General features: G+C 43.8%; 1 protein-coding gene across 8 annotated transcripts in view; it reads left to right on the forward strand.

The window, feature by feature from the left end:
- The first annotated feature begins 2,088 nt into the window (after positions 1-2,088).
- Positions 2,089-16,499, forward strand: part of CIT (citron rho-interacting serine/threonine kinase) — a 162,938-nt gene continuing 148,527 nt past the window's right edge. For 7 of the 8 annotated variants that reach the window (XM_081802076.1, XM_081802080.1, XM_081802079.1 and 4 more), the window contains exons 1-4: positions 2,096-2,356; positions 3,040-3,284; positions 8,777-8,918; positions 16,038-16,213. In XM_081802076.1, the coding sequence (XP_081658202.1) occupies positions 3,189-3,284; positions 8,777-8,918; positions 16,038-16,213 (414 nt within the window). In that variant the 5' untranslated portion in view covers positions 2,096-2,356; positions 3,040-3,188. Of the gene's footprint in view, positions 2,357-3,039; positions 3,285-8,776; positions 8,919-16,037; positions 16,214-16,499 lie in introns of all 8 variants that reach the window. The other variant, XM_081802077.1, reaches the window with a different exon arrangement.

Raw genomic sequence — 16,499 nt, forward strand, 5'->3', positions numbered from 1 at the left:
AGACCAGTAATTGTTCTAACGGGAAATTAGGATATCTAGGCAGGATTCAGGGCAGTGCAAAACAGTGCTGCTAACACTGCATTCTAATTTAGGATGAACAAATCCCAAGATTCTGGTAAAGCCTTCTATTTCTGATGCCAGGAAACTAACAGGTTTGGCTGGACTAGAAAAATCAGAAGTGTTGACTAGATCCACCTTCAGACCTTGCTGAGATCCTTTATATCAAATCAATAGGTGGCTACAACCCACTTTGCATCTCCCCTTACCTTGCCATCTCCAACATGTCATTTAAAAGCATTTCTTAGTTTTGCTTGGCATCTTTCTATACTGGGTCAGCCCTTGCAACATGACAAATGTAAAGACTGGGAGAATTTCTAACGTCCTTCTGAGAAGCAGGTTTCGTATAAGACCAAAGGATTTGGAGTCAGTCCGGGAGTTCCAAACCCCACTCCACCACCTAAAGTTGAATACCTTCAAATTAGCCACTCCATTTCTCTGAGTTTCAATTTTTCCATCCATAAAATGTGGGTTATAGTTCCTCTCTCCTAGGGTTGTGGTAAGGATTAAATGAGGTAAAGTGCTTGGTAGGGGAGGGGGCTTGATAAATAGTAGCTATCATTATCGTCCCAGGGAGAAAGAGCAAGTTTACATTTGGGGAAAATAAGTGTATTCAGCAAGTCTGTCACTTTGGTTTTGTACTGCTGCGCACACACATGTGTGTATGGGTGCATGTGATAACATATCTCCAGTTCTATCTAGTGTAGGAATTAGAAGAGTACAGGAAAGACTGTCTCCTCCTTCAAATTTTTTATATACATAAATAGAACATGTATATAAATACATGCACACCCAGTTTAATAATTCTAAAACAAGCATCTATGTTATTACCATCCAGGTTAAGAAACAGATCATAGCAGCTCCCTGACACACCTTGAATGGCCTCCATTTTAACCCAAGGGAACCACTCTCCTGACTTTTGCTTTCTTTATGGTTTTACCACCTGTACGTACATCCCTCCCTTTACATGTTTTTGGTCTGCTTTTGAAATTTATTTTAATGAAATCATACTTTATTCTATTGCCATTTCCCTCATTCAGCATTGTTTCAAAAATCATTATGTCATTGTGTTTAGCTGTATTTATTCCTTTTCATTACTGTATGAAAACACTGCAATATAAAAAATTATACTTTGTACTGCTGGTAGACATTTGCGTTGTTTCCAGGGTTTTTTTTTTTTTTCCATTATGTCATACAATACTATTTGTACATTCTTGTACATGTGAGCCGTAGAATGTGTTTATCTTCAGTTTTACCAAATAGAGCCAAACTTTTTTTTCGAGACTGTACTAATTTATAGTCCCATCAGCTATGTATGAATGACTGTGGCTCCACATCTTTTTGGGGGGGAGGGGGCGGTGAGTGTTATATCTCACTGTGGTTTTATTTTTCCTATTTCGTGATTATGTATTAGGTTGAGCACCTTTTTATACGTTTGTTGGCCATTTGGATTTCCTTTTTAGTGAAGTGCCTATTTAAATCTCCTGCGTTTAATCGATTTTAAAATGTCCTTTCAGACAGTATCAATACATTCACCTATTGGTCGCTGGACAATCAGCCCAAAGTTGCAAGTAACCGAGGCAGGTTGGCAGTTCAGGCTCAAAACATTTCCTGCCCCAGCTGTAGCAGAGAACAAGCTGATTTCCCCAAATAACAAGTACTTCGACTTTAGCCCGGTTTAAGGAACAAGACCAGGGCGGTCTGGCTGCCTTCCTCCTCGCAGGTGGCCATGATAGCAGAGGACAGCGCCCTGGCGACCTCCCCAGGGATCCTAGGCACAAACAGACGCGTCCTTAAAAGCAGCATCCTGCTTAACCGCCAATTTCAAACTTCCAGGAGCTGCCCTGCCGGGTTTGTCTTTCCCCGTTTTCCATTGGTCACGAGTCAGAGGAAGAAACAATCTGATTGGTTTTCCCTTTCACTTCCTCTATCCCTTTAAGGACTTGGGTGGGGCTTGGGTGGGACGCAGTGGGTCATCCTAGGAGCGGGCACTCTGATTGGTCCGGGCACGACTGAGCCCCGCCCATGCTGTTCGCCTGGTTCAAACGCGGCGGCGGGAGGCGCGGGGCGGAGCAGAGCTCGGACTGGCGGGGTCGGCGGAGTGTGAGTCTGAACCCCGCACGCCCATTTCTCCCCACCCCACTCCGCAAGGCCGGGGGCAGGGCCGCCTCCACCCACACCAGTCCCGGCTTTCCCTCCCGTTGCGGGGAGGGCGGTGGTGCCGCCCCCAAGGCTGCCGGGGGCCCGAGGGTCTTCCCAGGCTGGCGGTGCGCGCGCCCTCCTCCGAGAGAGCCTAAAGGTCAGTAGGTGGTGCCCGGGGCAGGAGGAATTGTTCCCTTCTTAAACCCGGAGGGGGTCCCCTGTGGGTTCCGCCCTGCCTCGTTGCTTGTCAGCATTACCTGCGTTATTCCGTCCAGTGGAGTGCGGCAGCTCCCTACTGTCTGTGTAGTGACTTCACACTCGGTACCGTCAGTCACCTCCTATTTCCCGCGTCTTTCCCTCTGCTCCAGCCCCTCGTCTCCCTGCTGTTGTCGGAGAAGGCCAGGTCCTGCCTCAGAGCCCTAGCCGTGGCTGTTCCCTCTGCACGGCACACTGTCCTTTCCTCCCCCGCCCATCAGCAAGGCTTACTGCTTACCCGCTTCAGATCTTGCTTCACATGTTACCTTCTCAGTGAAGTCTCCTCTGACTATACTGTTAAAAATTGCGCACACACACCAATTGCCCCTACCTTGCTCTCTCTCATTTTTAACCCTGTAGCACATATTACTTTCCAACGTACTATGTAATTCGCTTATTTCAATCATTCACTAAGTATTTATTAGCACCTGCTATGTGCCGGGCTCTGTGTCTCCGCCCTTGTGGAGCTTACATTATCGGTGGAGCAGATAATAAACAAATTGATTTGTAAGAGAATATGTCAGATAAGAGTATTGCCTCTTGTTACAGTGAATAAAAATCTGTTTTTTTAATGTCCCTTGCTAGACTGAACTTCCCAAGATCTGTTTTGTGGTGGCTGGTTTTCACCTCGCTATCCCTGACATCTTGAGGAAGATCAGGATCTTTCAAGCCCATCCTCCTCAATTTGGCAGTTCACACTTGACCTTCTCCTGTATCTCTTCACCATTGGAGAGATGTTGAAGTTCAAATATGGAGCACGGAATCTGCTGGACGCTGGTGCTGTTGAACCCATTGCCAACCGGGCCTCCAAGCTGAATCATTTCTTCCAGGTAACAGGCTGCCAGCTCTGTTCACCTGTGTTTGTTTCCTTGGAACCTCCTTGTCACTTTTATTCTTATTACAGGATTGAGGCTAATCTTCTAGGAGAAATCCCATTTGGTCTTTTATACGTGCTGATAGTATTGGAAAAAGCCACTGTACAGAGGAGTAGCTAGCTGAACTTGTCCTTGAAGGGAGATCTTTTTAATCACTTCTCACACTTATCTTGTTAAGGAAAAACAAACAGGGGCGCCTGGGTGGCTCAGTCGTTAAGCATCTGCCTTCGGCTCAGGTCATGATCCCGGGGTCCTGGGATCGAGCCCCACGTCGGGCTCCCTGCTCAGTGGGAAGCCTGCTTCTCCCTCTCCCACTCCCCCTGCTTGTGTTCCCTCTCTCGCTGTGTCTCTCTCTGTCAAATAAATAAATAAAATCTTTAAAAAAAAAAAAAAGGAAAAACAAACAAAGGCATTTTTTTGGCCAAAATTGCTATAGATGTACTTCTATTTATTTTCGTTCAAGAGATTTTTTTTTAAGATTTTATTTATTTATTTGACAGAGAGCGAGAGATCACAAATAGGCAGGCAGGCAGGCAGAGGAAGAGGGAGAAGCAGGCTCCCTGCTGAGCACAGAGCCTGATGTGGGGCTCGGTCCCAGGACCCTGGGATCATGACCTGAGCCGAAGGCAGCCGCGTAACCGACTGAGCCACCCAGGCGCCCAAGAGATCTTTTTTTTTTTTTTTTTTTAAGATGTTCTTATTTATTAATTTGACTGAGGGAGAGAGAGAGAGAGGCAGGCAGAGGGAGAGGCAGGCTCCCTGCTGAGCAGGGAGCCCGATGCGGGGACTTGATCCCAGGACTCTGGGATCATGACCTGAGCTGAAGGCAGATGCTTAACCGACTGAGCCACCCAGGTGCCCCGTTCAAGAGATCTTTATTAAAAAAAAAAAAAAAAAAAGAAATGATAAATACCCACACCTGTGAAACCCATATTCTGTTTAAGATAAAGAAGCTTTCTATCACCCCAGAAGTGTTAAAGCTCAGGAAATAATTTCCAAGTAGACTTCTAATTTTTTTATTTTTGCTGTAGATGAAACATTGTTGATGTAGAAATCCTTGTTTGACTTATGTATTCACAAGTCAGGGGGACAATATAGATAGTGGTGAAGATCTGGGTTTGAATCCTGGCCTCAGCACTTGTTAGCTGTGTTATCTTGGGTGACTCTCTTGCCTTATCTGCATCCATTTGCCACTCTTTCAAATAGAGGCTATGGCACCAAATTCACAGGGTTATCATGAGGATGAAATGAGATAATTGATGTAAAGCACTTATCTTCTTGCTTAGCTCTTGGTAAGCCAATGGTTATAAATGGTAACTATTATTAATGCGAAGTGTAGAAATAATATTAGTTATAATAATGACAAATTTGTGTTTACTTAGCAGTAATTATATTTAGGAAGGTATTTATGCAAGGATACCTGTATGATGATAAATACTGATACTTTCTTGATGACATTTTTTTCCCCAAAATATTGGTATTGGGGAATGTTCAAAGAGATCAGAATGGAGACAGATTTAAAGCTTAGGTTGTTTTGTGGGACCATTCCTGTTGTCATTGTCATTTTAAGTCATGAGATATTTTTCACAAATGAATAGTCTGTCCCTAACGCCAGTTGACCGGAGTGCTGCCATGTTTTAGCCCCTTTATGTTTTACTCCAAGACTTTTTTGACTTATTACAAAATTGACTGAAGGCGTATAATGTGCTCCTTTGTAAGAATTGTGGCTTCCAATGTGCTGGGTACAGAGCCAGCATGCTCCTGATTATCTCACTTCAGCTCCATTACAGACGTAAGGACTATTCTTATTTACATTTTAAATAGGAAGAGACAGATATCGAGGGAGGCAAGGACTTGCCCAGGATCATGCAGCTTGTAAATGACAGAGGCTCCATTTTTATTCAGACAACAGAGGCTGGGCATGTAACCATTGGCAACACTGCCAAAGTGTGTTAGAATTTATTGTGTATTATATTTATGTCATTCTAACAGCAAGGGTTGTGGGTAAATCCCCAGTTCATCTTTTTTCATGATGAGTTCTTCCCTGTCCCCAGGAAAGCTATTATTTGCAAGTGTAGCATACATCTAACATTTGCCTAACCAGGTACGGATACTGTTCTTTCCCTGTGTAATACTATTTTAATGAGGTTTAGATAGAGTAGTGATTTTGTTTTCCATTCAGGTAAGTACTTTGGACTGGGTCTTAGTTTCTTTTTTTTAAAAGATTTTATTTATTTGTCAGAGAGAGAGAGAACATAAGCAGGGGGAGCGGCAGGCAGAGGGAGAAGCAGGTTCCCTGTGGAGCCAGGAGCCCGATTCAGAACTTGATCCCAGGACTCTGGGATCATGACCTGAGCTGAAGGCAGACGCTTAACTGACTGAGCCACCCAGGTGTCCCTGGGTTAAGTGGTTTCTACTTAACATTGTACTTAACGTCCCAATGAGTTTTGTGTCATGTGGTCAGCAGACATTTAGATTTTTGAGCCAACAAAATTTCACAAATTTGCTAGGCCAACATCGGTTTGCCAGCTTTTTATTTTGCCAACTAAGAGATATAAGAACGATGTAACAAGACAGATATAGAGAAAAGCCATTATCTTCTGGTCCTTTCGTTTCATAAAGAAGGGACATTTTAAGAAACACCAACAGAGGAAGGACGTGATTTCAGAATAAAAGGTCACTTTAAAATTTGAATGTATTTAGCTTTATAGACCAGTCATCATGTGGTGTTTGTTTTTTCTCATTTCGTGGCAGACTTGAGCACTTGGTTAAGCATCAGTACTGTATTTGGGAACTGTTGCTCCAATTAGTCTAAACTCAGTAAAGAACGAAGGAACAAAGACTATTTTTTGGAATTTGTGGCAGAACTATTAAAGTGACAGGTATGGTGGCTTGTGACCCAGTGCTTCACATCCCTGGCTGAGGTTTGAATCTCTTGGTGAGCTTGTTAATAAGACAGATTCTAAGCTACAAACTGGGAAGTTCTAGTTCAGTAGGTCAGAGATAACACCAGATAATTTTTTTTTTTAAGATTTTATTTATTCTTTTGAGAGAGACAGAGATAGCGACAGAGAGCACGAGCCGGGAGGAGAGGGCGAAGCAGGCTCTCTGCTGAGCAGGGAGCCCAACGCGGGGCTCGATCCCATCCTGGGGTCATGACCTGAGCTGAAGGCAGACGCTTAACCGACTGAGGCACCCAGGTGCCCCAGCACCAGAGAATTTTGTTGTTGTTTTTTAGCTAAGTTCTTCAAGTGATTCAAATGTAGCCAGTCCGTTTCTAGTATCCAGTGCTGTGTAAGAAACCACTCACAGAGTTTAAAGCAGTGATGATTTATTTTATCTTATGATTCTGTGGGTTATTTGGATTCAGCTGGGCAGTTCTGTTTCAACCTGTGATATCAGCTGGGGTCACGCAAGAGGCCATATTGTGTTGGGAGCTTGGCTGGGGCTGGAACATCTGGGTACTGACTGCTGGCTAGGGCATCTCAGTGTTCCTCCAGCTGGCTTCTCTATGAGGTCTTTCATTATCCAGTAGTCTGACCCAGGCCTTGTAACTTTCTTCTCGAAATAATAAATATTTTAGGGGTGCCTGGGTGGCTCAGTTGGTTAAGCATCAGACTTCGGCTCAGGTCATGATCCTGGAGTCCCGGGATCGAGTCCTGCATCGGGCTCCCTGCTCAGTGGGGAGTCTGCTTCTCCCTCTGACCCTCTTCCCTCTCATGCTCTCTGTCTCTCATTCTCTCTCTCGCAAATAATAAAAAAATATTTTAGGCTTTGGGTGTAGCTTCAGCCATTCAACTCTGCCATTGTAGCACAAATGCAGCCACAGACAATATGTAAGTGAATGGGTGTGGCTGTGTTCCAATAAAACTTTATTTATAAAAACAGACGGTGGGCCACATTGGCCTATGGGCTGTAGTTTGCTGACCCCTGGTCTAGACTAAGCTTTTCTACATGGTGACTGGCTTCCCAAAAGAGCAAAAGCAGAAGCTGCTAGGCGTCTTTAGAGCTCTGCCCTGAACTGGCACAGTGTCACTTGTGTCACCTGTTGCTTGAAGCAAGTCACCGAGACAGCACAGATTCAAGGGGTGGGGAAATAGACTCTGGCTGTTGGTGAGAGCGGTGCCAAGCACCTACAGAGTGAGAGGGCCTGTAGGTGGCCATCTCTGCAGAGATACCTCCACACAATCCATAGCCTGGCACATGGAAATCATTGTTCTAGACCAGAGGTTGCAAACTCATGTCTTTGGGGGCCAGGCAGTGACTATGGGTGAGTCACAGGGGCCACCTGGAAGACTGGGAGTCAGGTCTGTGATGAACTGCAGACCACGATCACTACCCAGAGGGGCAGCATCACTCAGCCACAGCTCAGCATCACCAGGCAGGGATGTGGGGCAATGTGGCTCGGTCCTCCAGTGTTTCAGGAGAACCCCCAAATCCCACCTCTTTTGGGTAAAATTTCCTGATTTTTCAATATTGGCAGATAATTCAAATTATTTAATTTAATTTATTTATTTATTTTTAAAGATTTTATTTATTTATCAGAGAGCGCGCGCGAGAGAGAAACAGCATGAGAGGGGAGAGGGTCAGAGGGAGAAGATCGATGCGGGGCTCGATCCCAGGACTCTGGGATCATGACCTGAGCCGAAGGTAGTCGCCCAACCAACTAAGCCACCCAGGTGCCCTAATTCAAATTATTTTAAATGCTGCAGGCCCAACAAAACATGTGGGTTAGATACAGTCTGCCAGTTTGCAACTGTTGGTCTAGATCATGAATAAGTTCAGCTTTAGCATGATCACTCTGCCCATACTATTCTAGATTGTTCAAGTGAATTAAAGAAACCACAGTTATATTAACAAACCTCTGGGCACACTCGAAAGAAGTAGCAATCAGTGTGTCCTGTTGTAGAGACATGGAAACATTTCAGAACCAGCAGGGTCCAGAGTAAATATTCCCATGAGCCACAGACTGTTAAGAAAGAAGGGCCTTGGGCACCTGGGAGGCTTGGTCGGTTAAGTGTCTGCCTTCGGCTCAGGTCATGATCCCAGGGTCCTGGGATCCCAGTCCCACATTGGGTTCCTTTCTCAGCGGTGAGTCTGCTCCCACTGACCTCCCCCCCACCTCCCTGCTCATTCTCTCTCTCTCTTTCTCTCTCAAAAATAAAAAAAAAAAAAAAAAGAAAGAAGGGCTTTTTGTTTTTAATGGCATGCTTGTGAAGTTTTTCTTCCCAGGTGCTGGTGGAAGAAACCCACAGTAATGGAATCTTATAAGTGATAACATAATGACTCAGTTGATGTCACTTTAAAGAATGAAGCCCCAGAATTGTGCTGTTAGCGTGTGTCGTGAGCAGTTAGAGTTGGTGGCTTGTAATTTACTCTGTGTGGATGTTATTGATCAAAGCTTTTCGTTATTGACAGTGTCTCCATCTGCTGTTTGCTGTTTTTAGGGGAAACCACCCTTTCTGACTCAACAGCAGATGTCTCCTCTTTCCCGAGAAGGGATATTAGATGCCCTCTTCGTTCTCTTCGGAGAATGTAGTCAGCCTGCTCTGATGAAGATCAAGCACGTGAGCAACTTTGTCCGGAAGTGTAAGTTTGGAGAACTTTCTCTTGAAAACTGTTCTGCTAGACAAAACTGCAAAGATGCTGGAGGCCAGATGAGTTAGTGGTTGGTGGTCATGGGTAAGAACTCTGCTCGGAGGAAGACAGACCCAGTTTCAAGGCCAGTTTCCATCTGCTGCAGCTGGGAGACCAGATAAGTCAGGTCTGCTGGTTGCAGGTGACAGAAACTCAACTCAAACTAGCTTAGGCCAAAAAGTGAATGTATGGCTCATGAAACTGAGAAACCCAGGGTTGGGTCAAACTTTTGGCATGGCTGGTTCCAGGGTCTTAAACGATGTCCTCTGGTTCCATCCTTGTACCCACTCAGGGCTGATAATCTAGTGGGCATAGCAGGCGCAGTGCTTAGGGCCCACAGTATTTAATTTTAATAAACAGCTTCTTTTCATTAGTTTAATTTAATTTTGAAATAATAAGAAAAATATTATTATAATGTATAATGATTAGGGGTTATATTCATCTTTATGTTAATGTCACAGTAAAATATAAGTTTTGACTTTTTTTAATAGTTTTTTGTTGTTGTTGTTAAATTAGGCTCCACACCTCACGTGGAGCCTGATGCGGGGCTTGAACTCATGGCCCTGAGATCAAGACCTGAGCTGAACTCAGGAGTTGGATACTTACCCGACTGAGTCACCCCAGCGCCCCTTGATTTTTTTTTTTTTTTTTTAAATGGAGGAAGGGACTGATGAAGGGAGGCATGCCTAGGGCCTATGAAAGGCATAAATCGGCTTTACCCACACCCTCTTCTTGTCTTCCTTGAGGTGGGGGAGTTGGCTGCTGGTGTCCGTGTCCCACTTTTGTATTTTATTACTTTACATCAGTGTTTTTCAACCAGTGGTGATTTTGCCCCCCTCTGGACTCTTGGCAATGTCTGGAGTTATTTTTGGTTGTCACAGCTTGGAGGGGAAGGGTACTACTGGCATCTAATGGGTGAAGCCAGAGATAATGCTAACCTTCCTGCAACAACAGAATAGCCACCACAGCTTAGAATTATCTGGCACTAAATTTCAGTAGTGCCAAGTGTGAGAAACCCTCCCTTATACGACCTTGCTGTGTAACCAAGCACCCTGAACTATAGTGGCCTAAAACAGTAATCACTGTATTACCTCTCATGAATCTGTGGGTTGACTGGGCTCAGCTGAGGAATTTTCCTCTCCATGTGACTCTGACTAAGATTGCAGGCACCTGGGACTCTCCTGGTCTAGAATGTCCAAGATGGCCTGCTCAGTGTTTGGCGGGTTGCCTGGAAGACTGGACTCAGCTAGGACTCTGGGATGACTGGGCCTTTCCCTGTCTCTGTGAAGTCTCAGGGCCTCTTACTCTCCATGTGGCTTCTCCGTGTGGTCTCTCCATCAAGGTCAGCCAACGACAGCCAGGGATACCTGTCTTGTACGCAAAGTTTTACTGGAACTTGTTAGCCATGCCCTTTGTTTATGTATTCTCTGTGGCTGCTTTCTCACAACAAGGCATTTGAGTCATTGTGTCTGAGACTGTATGGCCTACAAAGCCTAAAATATTTACTCTCTGGCTCTTCAAGCAAAAACTTGCTGACCTCTGATCTACATGGTCCCTTTGGTGCCAGGCACCAAATTTCCAAAGCACCATAGCTGCCAGGAAGGGACAGAGGATTTCTTTGGCTGCATTCTGTTGTTTGAAGTGAGTTATAGGGCTTCCCAAATTCCATGTGCCAGGGAACTACACAAGGTCGTGAATTCTAGGAGGCATGTGATTCATTGGGCACCATCTTTGGAGACTGGGTACCATACCCTGTGCAACTTTTATCGTCCACTGTGTATATTAGTATAATCCCGATGAAAGATTCTAATTAGCTCTGCTCTGGGTCATCTGCCTACCCCTTGAGCAGGCACTGGGCCAGGATATGAAGTGTGATGGGAACTTCTCTGGGTATCCAGGGGTTCAGGGCACCCTGATTACCGGGGTCTCATGGAATGGGGGATGTGCAAGTGTCCAAAGGAGCTGGGGGTTTTGAGTAGCTAAAATCAGCGTATGGCCACCACAGTGAGCTTTGGGATTTACCTGTACCTTGTCTCTTCTGATTCCTTATCTGCAAGATGGGGAAAGTACATATGTAATAAGGCTGTGCAGGGATTGAATGAATTAGTGCACAGACCAGGCTTATGTTGCCTGACACGTAAGAGATAATAAATGTTAACCCAATAACTGTGGCCGTCAACCTCAACATATATTTAATATGTTGTGTGTCTTTAATTTTAAAATGTATTTGGGTACTTTTCTTTTTTCCATATTTGTTTGAATAAACTCCCACCTTATCTTCTTGAATATTTAAATTTTTAAGTAGGGAGTGGGAGAGGAGGGGAAATTATGAGACAGACGAATTTATTAAGCCATCTACAGGCATCTTCATCAGTCTGGAGTCTGCCCTCTGGTTATTTTATTTTTTAATTTTTAATTTTTATTCTTTAAAAAGATTTATTTATTTATTTATTTATTTAATTTATTTATAGTACAAGCAGGGGGAGGTGCAGAGAATCTCAAGCAAACTCCCTGCTGAGCATGGAGCCCGACACGGGGCTCGATCCCATGACCCTGAGATCATGACCTGAGCCGAAATCCAGAGTCCAGATGCTTAATCAACTGAGCCACCCCGGACACCCCTCCCCTCTGGTTACTTTAAAGTAGTGGATCTTCTAAACTCCTTCAGTAATCAGGGGACTTAGGCTTAGTGAAATGTAGATTTTTGTAATAGAATTCTCTTGCAAGGAATTGTTTCGTATTTTTGAAGAGGCTTTCTGGGGAGTAAGGCCGAGAGGCTGTGATTGAAAAGGGGTGATTACATTAGTAGGGTTGTTTGTTTTCTTTTTTCCCCTCTTTTTTTTTTTTTTTAAAGATTTTATTTATTCATTTGACAGAGAGAGCGAGAGAGCACAAGCAGGGGGAGCAGTAGAGGGAGAGGGAGAAGCAGGCTTCCCGCCAAGTAGGGAGCCTGATGCAGGACTTGATCCCAGGACCCTGGGATCATGACCTGAGCTGAAGGCAGATGCTTACCCATCTGAGCCACCCACGCGCCCCTCCCTCTTTTGAGTTTCTGTTTTGGAATGTAATGGGAAAAATGGCCAACAGCTGCTGCTGCATAAGTTTCTTGAATCTTGTCATAGAGGTGGAGATTTTCTTTTGGGACTGTTGGAGGAAATGAGACGGAGGTATAGCTCTGAAGAGGTGCCCCAACTTTGGGCCAAAGGAGGGCCGGGAGCAGGAAACCCGGATCTGGGAACCAGGGAAGAGATTTTTGTTTCTTTTTTTTTTTTGAGATTTTTGTTTCTTAATTACTGTTCTATTCCCAGTGCTTAAAACAGTGTCTGGCACATGGTAGATGTTCAGTAAATATTGGTCGAATGACTATATTGCTAAGCAAACCAAGTGGGAAAACCTTAAGCATTGTATTATAGAATTTGTGTAAAAAAATAAACATATTATGCATGCAAAGTGTTGATAATTGTTGAAATTGGACTGCTCTTGGTGATTTGACATTAGCTGCAATCCTATGCTCTTTCAGCTATGTTTACTGTAGGCAAAAGCTTCTGTATGTTCACAACTGTAGTACTTATAGGTGAATATATAACTTTAAGAATTTTTTCTTCCTAATTGTAAACAGAATACAAAGTTAAATATAAAAGGTCAAAATGAGAGAATATCCCTCAAAATCTCCTCTGTCTGAGATATCCACTGTTACCAGTTTGGTGCATAATATTGCAATTTTTTCGGTCCTTATAAAATATTTATTATAGAAATTTTCAAGCATGTCTCAAGGTAAAGAGAATAGCATAGTGAACTCCTGTGTACCAGTCAACACGCTCTAGCAATCAATCAACCCTTTCCATGTATGTTCTAACATCACTCTTGTTTCATTTTACACAAAACGGATCATATGTCTGTAATATTTTGCTACTAGCTTTGCTCACTTAGCAATATATTTACTCAACAAATATTTATGGAGCATTTGTTTTGTGCCAGGTTCTGTTTTGGGTACTGGGTTTATAGTGTGATCAAAACAGAAAAAAATCCCTGCCCTTAAAGAATGTATATTCTCGTGGAGATTGAGCTACTTCATGTGCCTAATATTCTTTTATGTGGGTGGACTTTAGGTTGGTTCCACTTTCCTGTTGATGGACCTTTAGGTCATTTCTTTTTTCTTTCTTTCTTTTCTTTTTTTTTTTTTTTAAAGAGTTTAGTTATTTGAGAGAGAGAGAGCGAGCATGAGTCAGGGGCAGAGGCAGAGGAAGAGGGAGAGGAAGAGGGAGAGGGACAAGCAGACTCCATGCTGAGCCCGACGTGGGGCTCGATCCCAGGACCCTGGGATTATGACCCAAGCTGAAGACAGACACTTAACTGACTGAGCCACCCAGGCGCCCCTGGACCTTTAGGTTCATTTCTGGTTATTTTTCTTTTACAAGCAGTGCTCGTGATGAGCATCTTGCTGTGTTTTGTTTTCCAGCACATCTGCTAACGTTTCTGCGAAGGACAAATTCCTAGAAATTGAAATGTTGAATTGACTGAGTTTCAGGAGAGGAAGGGATATACTCAGCTGTGTTGGCTTTTGCCCCTGGGTCCAAATGTTTATCTGACAAGGCCGTGCTTTGACTGCATTTTCATTACAGTGCTTTGGATCTTCGTTTCCACCTCAATATTCAGTCCTTAAATGCTGTAATTAACAGTGTGCAGGGCTGAAGTGGGATGTGGTTTTGAAGTCATAGAAGCTGCTGGTATGGAGGGAAGTTGTGAGGGTCTTTTTTTTTTTTTTCAATCATCATACTCTTGAGTTTAGTATCTGACCTGTTCCCCTCAATAATCCAAAGCGTTTGGAAAAAGACATAGACATTTGGAATTATTCCTCATAATCCTGAGTATTCTTGTGGTTTTGCCTGTAGCAGTTTGTCTACTCACGTGATTGAAATGCCTGGTGGTTACCAGCCACGGATCCAGAGTTAAGTTGGACAAATGCTATAAGCAACCTGGGGACACAAGGCCCAGCAGAGAATCGAGAGAGGTTGGCTTTGTGGGCAAGCAATAATAAAACCAGGTTCAACCCAGAAAGTTGCAAGCCAGCATATCTGGGGAATTATAATTCAAACCTCAAATACCTTGTCTGAAAGAAACTTGGAAAAAGAACAGGGAAGAAAGACGGGACTTGGCACAGGGATGTCAGGGCAAAAGGAAAATATTGTGCAGCTTTCAGCTTTGCTTCTGCATGGAATTCTCCATGAAGGCGCTTTAGATTGATTTTTTACAGTGATCATGGTGAATTTATTCGGATCTACCCAGCATTCTTGCCTGATTCCCCCAGGGACCAAAGGGAGGTATTTTCAGGTTGACTGGCTGAAGAGAAAGGTGTGGTCTGTGGCTGGGAAGGTACCCAGTGCAGTGGGGTTCATCATGTGTGCCTTTGATCCAAGTGAATTCAACTCGTGCCACAAAGAAAGGGGGTGGGTAGCAATTAAAACTGCAATGACTAATTTATCAATATGCTGCCCAATAACTATAGGTATGAAATGGCTTTCCCCTTCATTGGACTCATTTCCTCTCATTGTGTGAATAACTTGCCAAGCCGAGTGTAACTCTAGAATGTAGCCTCCTGGCTTTATCTGGTGCCCAACCATGGACATGGCAACCCACTCTAGTGCCCGGAGGACTTTAGTGTCCGTGTGGGAATTCAGGAGTCTCTTGGTCTTCATCACGGCACCTTTCTGAGGGATTCTCCAGGATAATTTTGATTATGTGTTCCTCTTGTCTTCCTTTGGAGTGTAACCCCTGTTTCTCTATATGGAGTTTCTCTATCATGTGAAGGATTGAATTTTTCAGTCAGATACAGCTGTTCTGCTCCATTCTTTCAGATCCTTAGAGTCGTTGCATATCCAGTGATGTCCCAGCTTGGTGTTCTTAGAGCATCAATAAATACATGGTAGATTTCAAATCTGCCATCCATTTAATTCATACTTCATACATGGAGGATCTCTACCTGTGATGGACTGAATGTTCATGTCCCCCTGCAGATTCAAATGTTGAGGCTCTAATTTCCAATATGGTGGTATTTGAAGGTGGAGCCTTTGGGAAGTAATTAGATTTAGATGAAGTCACGAAGGAAGGTGGGGCCTCCATGATGGAACTATTGTCCTTCGAAGAAGAAGAGAGACCAGGGTTCCCTCTCTCTCCATCCTGTGAGGATATAGTGAGAGGGTAGCTTTCTATAAACGAGGAAGCGGGTTCCCACCGGGAACTTGATCTGCCAGCACCCTGATCTTGGACTTCCCAGCCTCCGGAACTGTAGGAAATAAATGCCTGTTGTTTAAGCCACCTCATCTGTGGTATTTTGTGGTAACAGCCTGAGCGGACTAAGATACTGACTGAGAGACTGCACTTGAAAAAGGAGTAAGACTATATGCTAAGAAAAAGATAGTTGTAAACCCTTCCAGGGGTGTGACCTGCCAACTCTGCAGAGCAAATGCCAGGACGTCATTTTTTTTTGTTTGTTGGTTGGTTTTATTTTTTGTTTTTTGGTAGCACTGCTATATATTAAGGGAAAGAAGGTAGTTCTGACAGCATCCAAGGAGATGGAATAGTGGGATAAAACCTGGGTTAGTGAGATAAAACTGCAGAATGCACTTAGGATGGAATGATCTGGAAGTCCGCTCCAGAGTGGATTGAGATGGGAATCGTGTTGCTTATGTCACATCATAAGCCAGTCTAAATGCTTATAAACATGTTTGACCAAACACTGCCCTGCAGCCCTTCAGAGAGGAGGAAGAAAAGCATGATTTGTGTTCTCCTCCTATTTTCTGAGTCTACAGGATTCAAATTATAGCTACCATGGAAACTGCTTTGGAATTTCTGGAGCCCTTAATTTTAACTTAACATATAAAAACACTTTTGTGCTGATTTTATAATTATTCATGACGGATGAGAAAGTGACTAAATGTCTTTTGACAGGGAGGGAACACATAGGAACACTTTTTCCTTTCTTTCTTCTTTTTTTTTTTTTTTTGCTTTCATAAAGATGCATGTATTTGAAATGCTTTCCTTACCTGGGAGCAACTCTTCCATCTCTTGCAGATTCTGACACCATCGCTGAGTTACAGGAGCTCCAGCCTTCAGCCAAGGACTTTGAAGTCCGAAGTCTTGTGGGTTGTGGTCACTTTGCCGAAGTGCAGGTGGTAAGGGAGCGAGCAACCGGGGACATCTATGCCATGAAAGTCATGAAGAAGAAGACCTTGTTGGCCCAAGAGCAGGTAGGAGCATTTTAACACCACGGCCTTTCCCCTTTCTGTGCCAGAATGTTCACTGCAGAGGTGATGATCTGTGGAATTGACATCTGGGATCACACAAGTTTTCCTTGGTGACTCTCTGGTTAATGACGGTTGCGGAAAGCTCTCTCACGTTCTCAGCTTTTTTTCTTGAACTGATATTGACTCATTTTGAAGCCTCACAAGCTCCCCTTGATTTCTTTATCACGTTTCTCTGGTTGTATTTTGTTCAGAATCAACATGGCCTTTTAACTAACGAATTTAAGATGAC

Source organism: Leptonychotes weddellii, chromosome 13, assembly GCF_054177405.1.
Source record: "Leptonychotes weddellii isolate Sample4059 chromosome 13, ASM5417740v2, whole genome shotgun sequence".
In the NCBI taxonomy this organism is placed as follows: domain Eukaryota; kingdom Metazoa; phylum Chordata; class Mammalia; order Carnivora; family Phocidae; genus Leptonychotes; species Leptonychotes weddellii.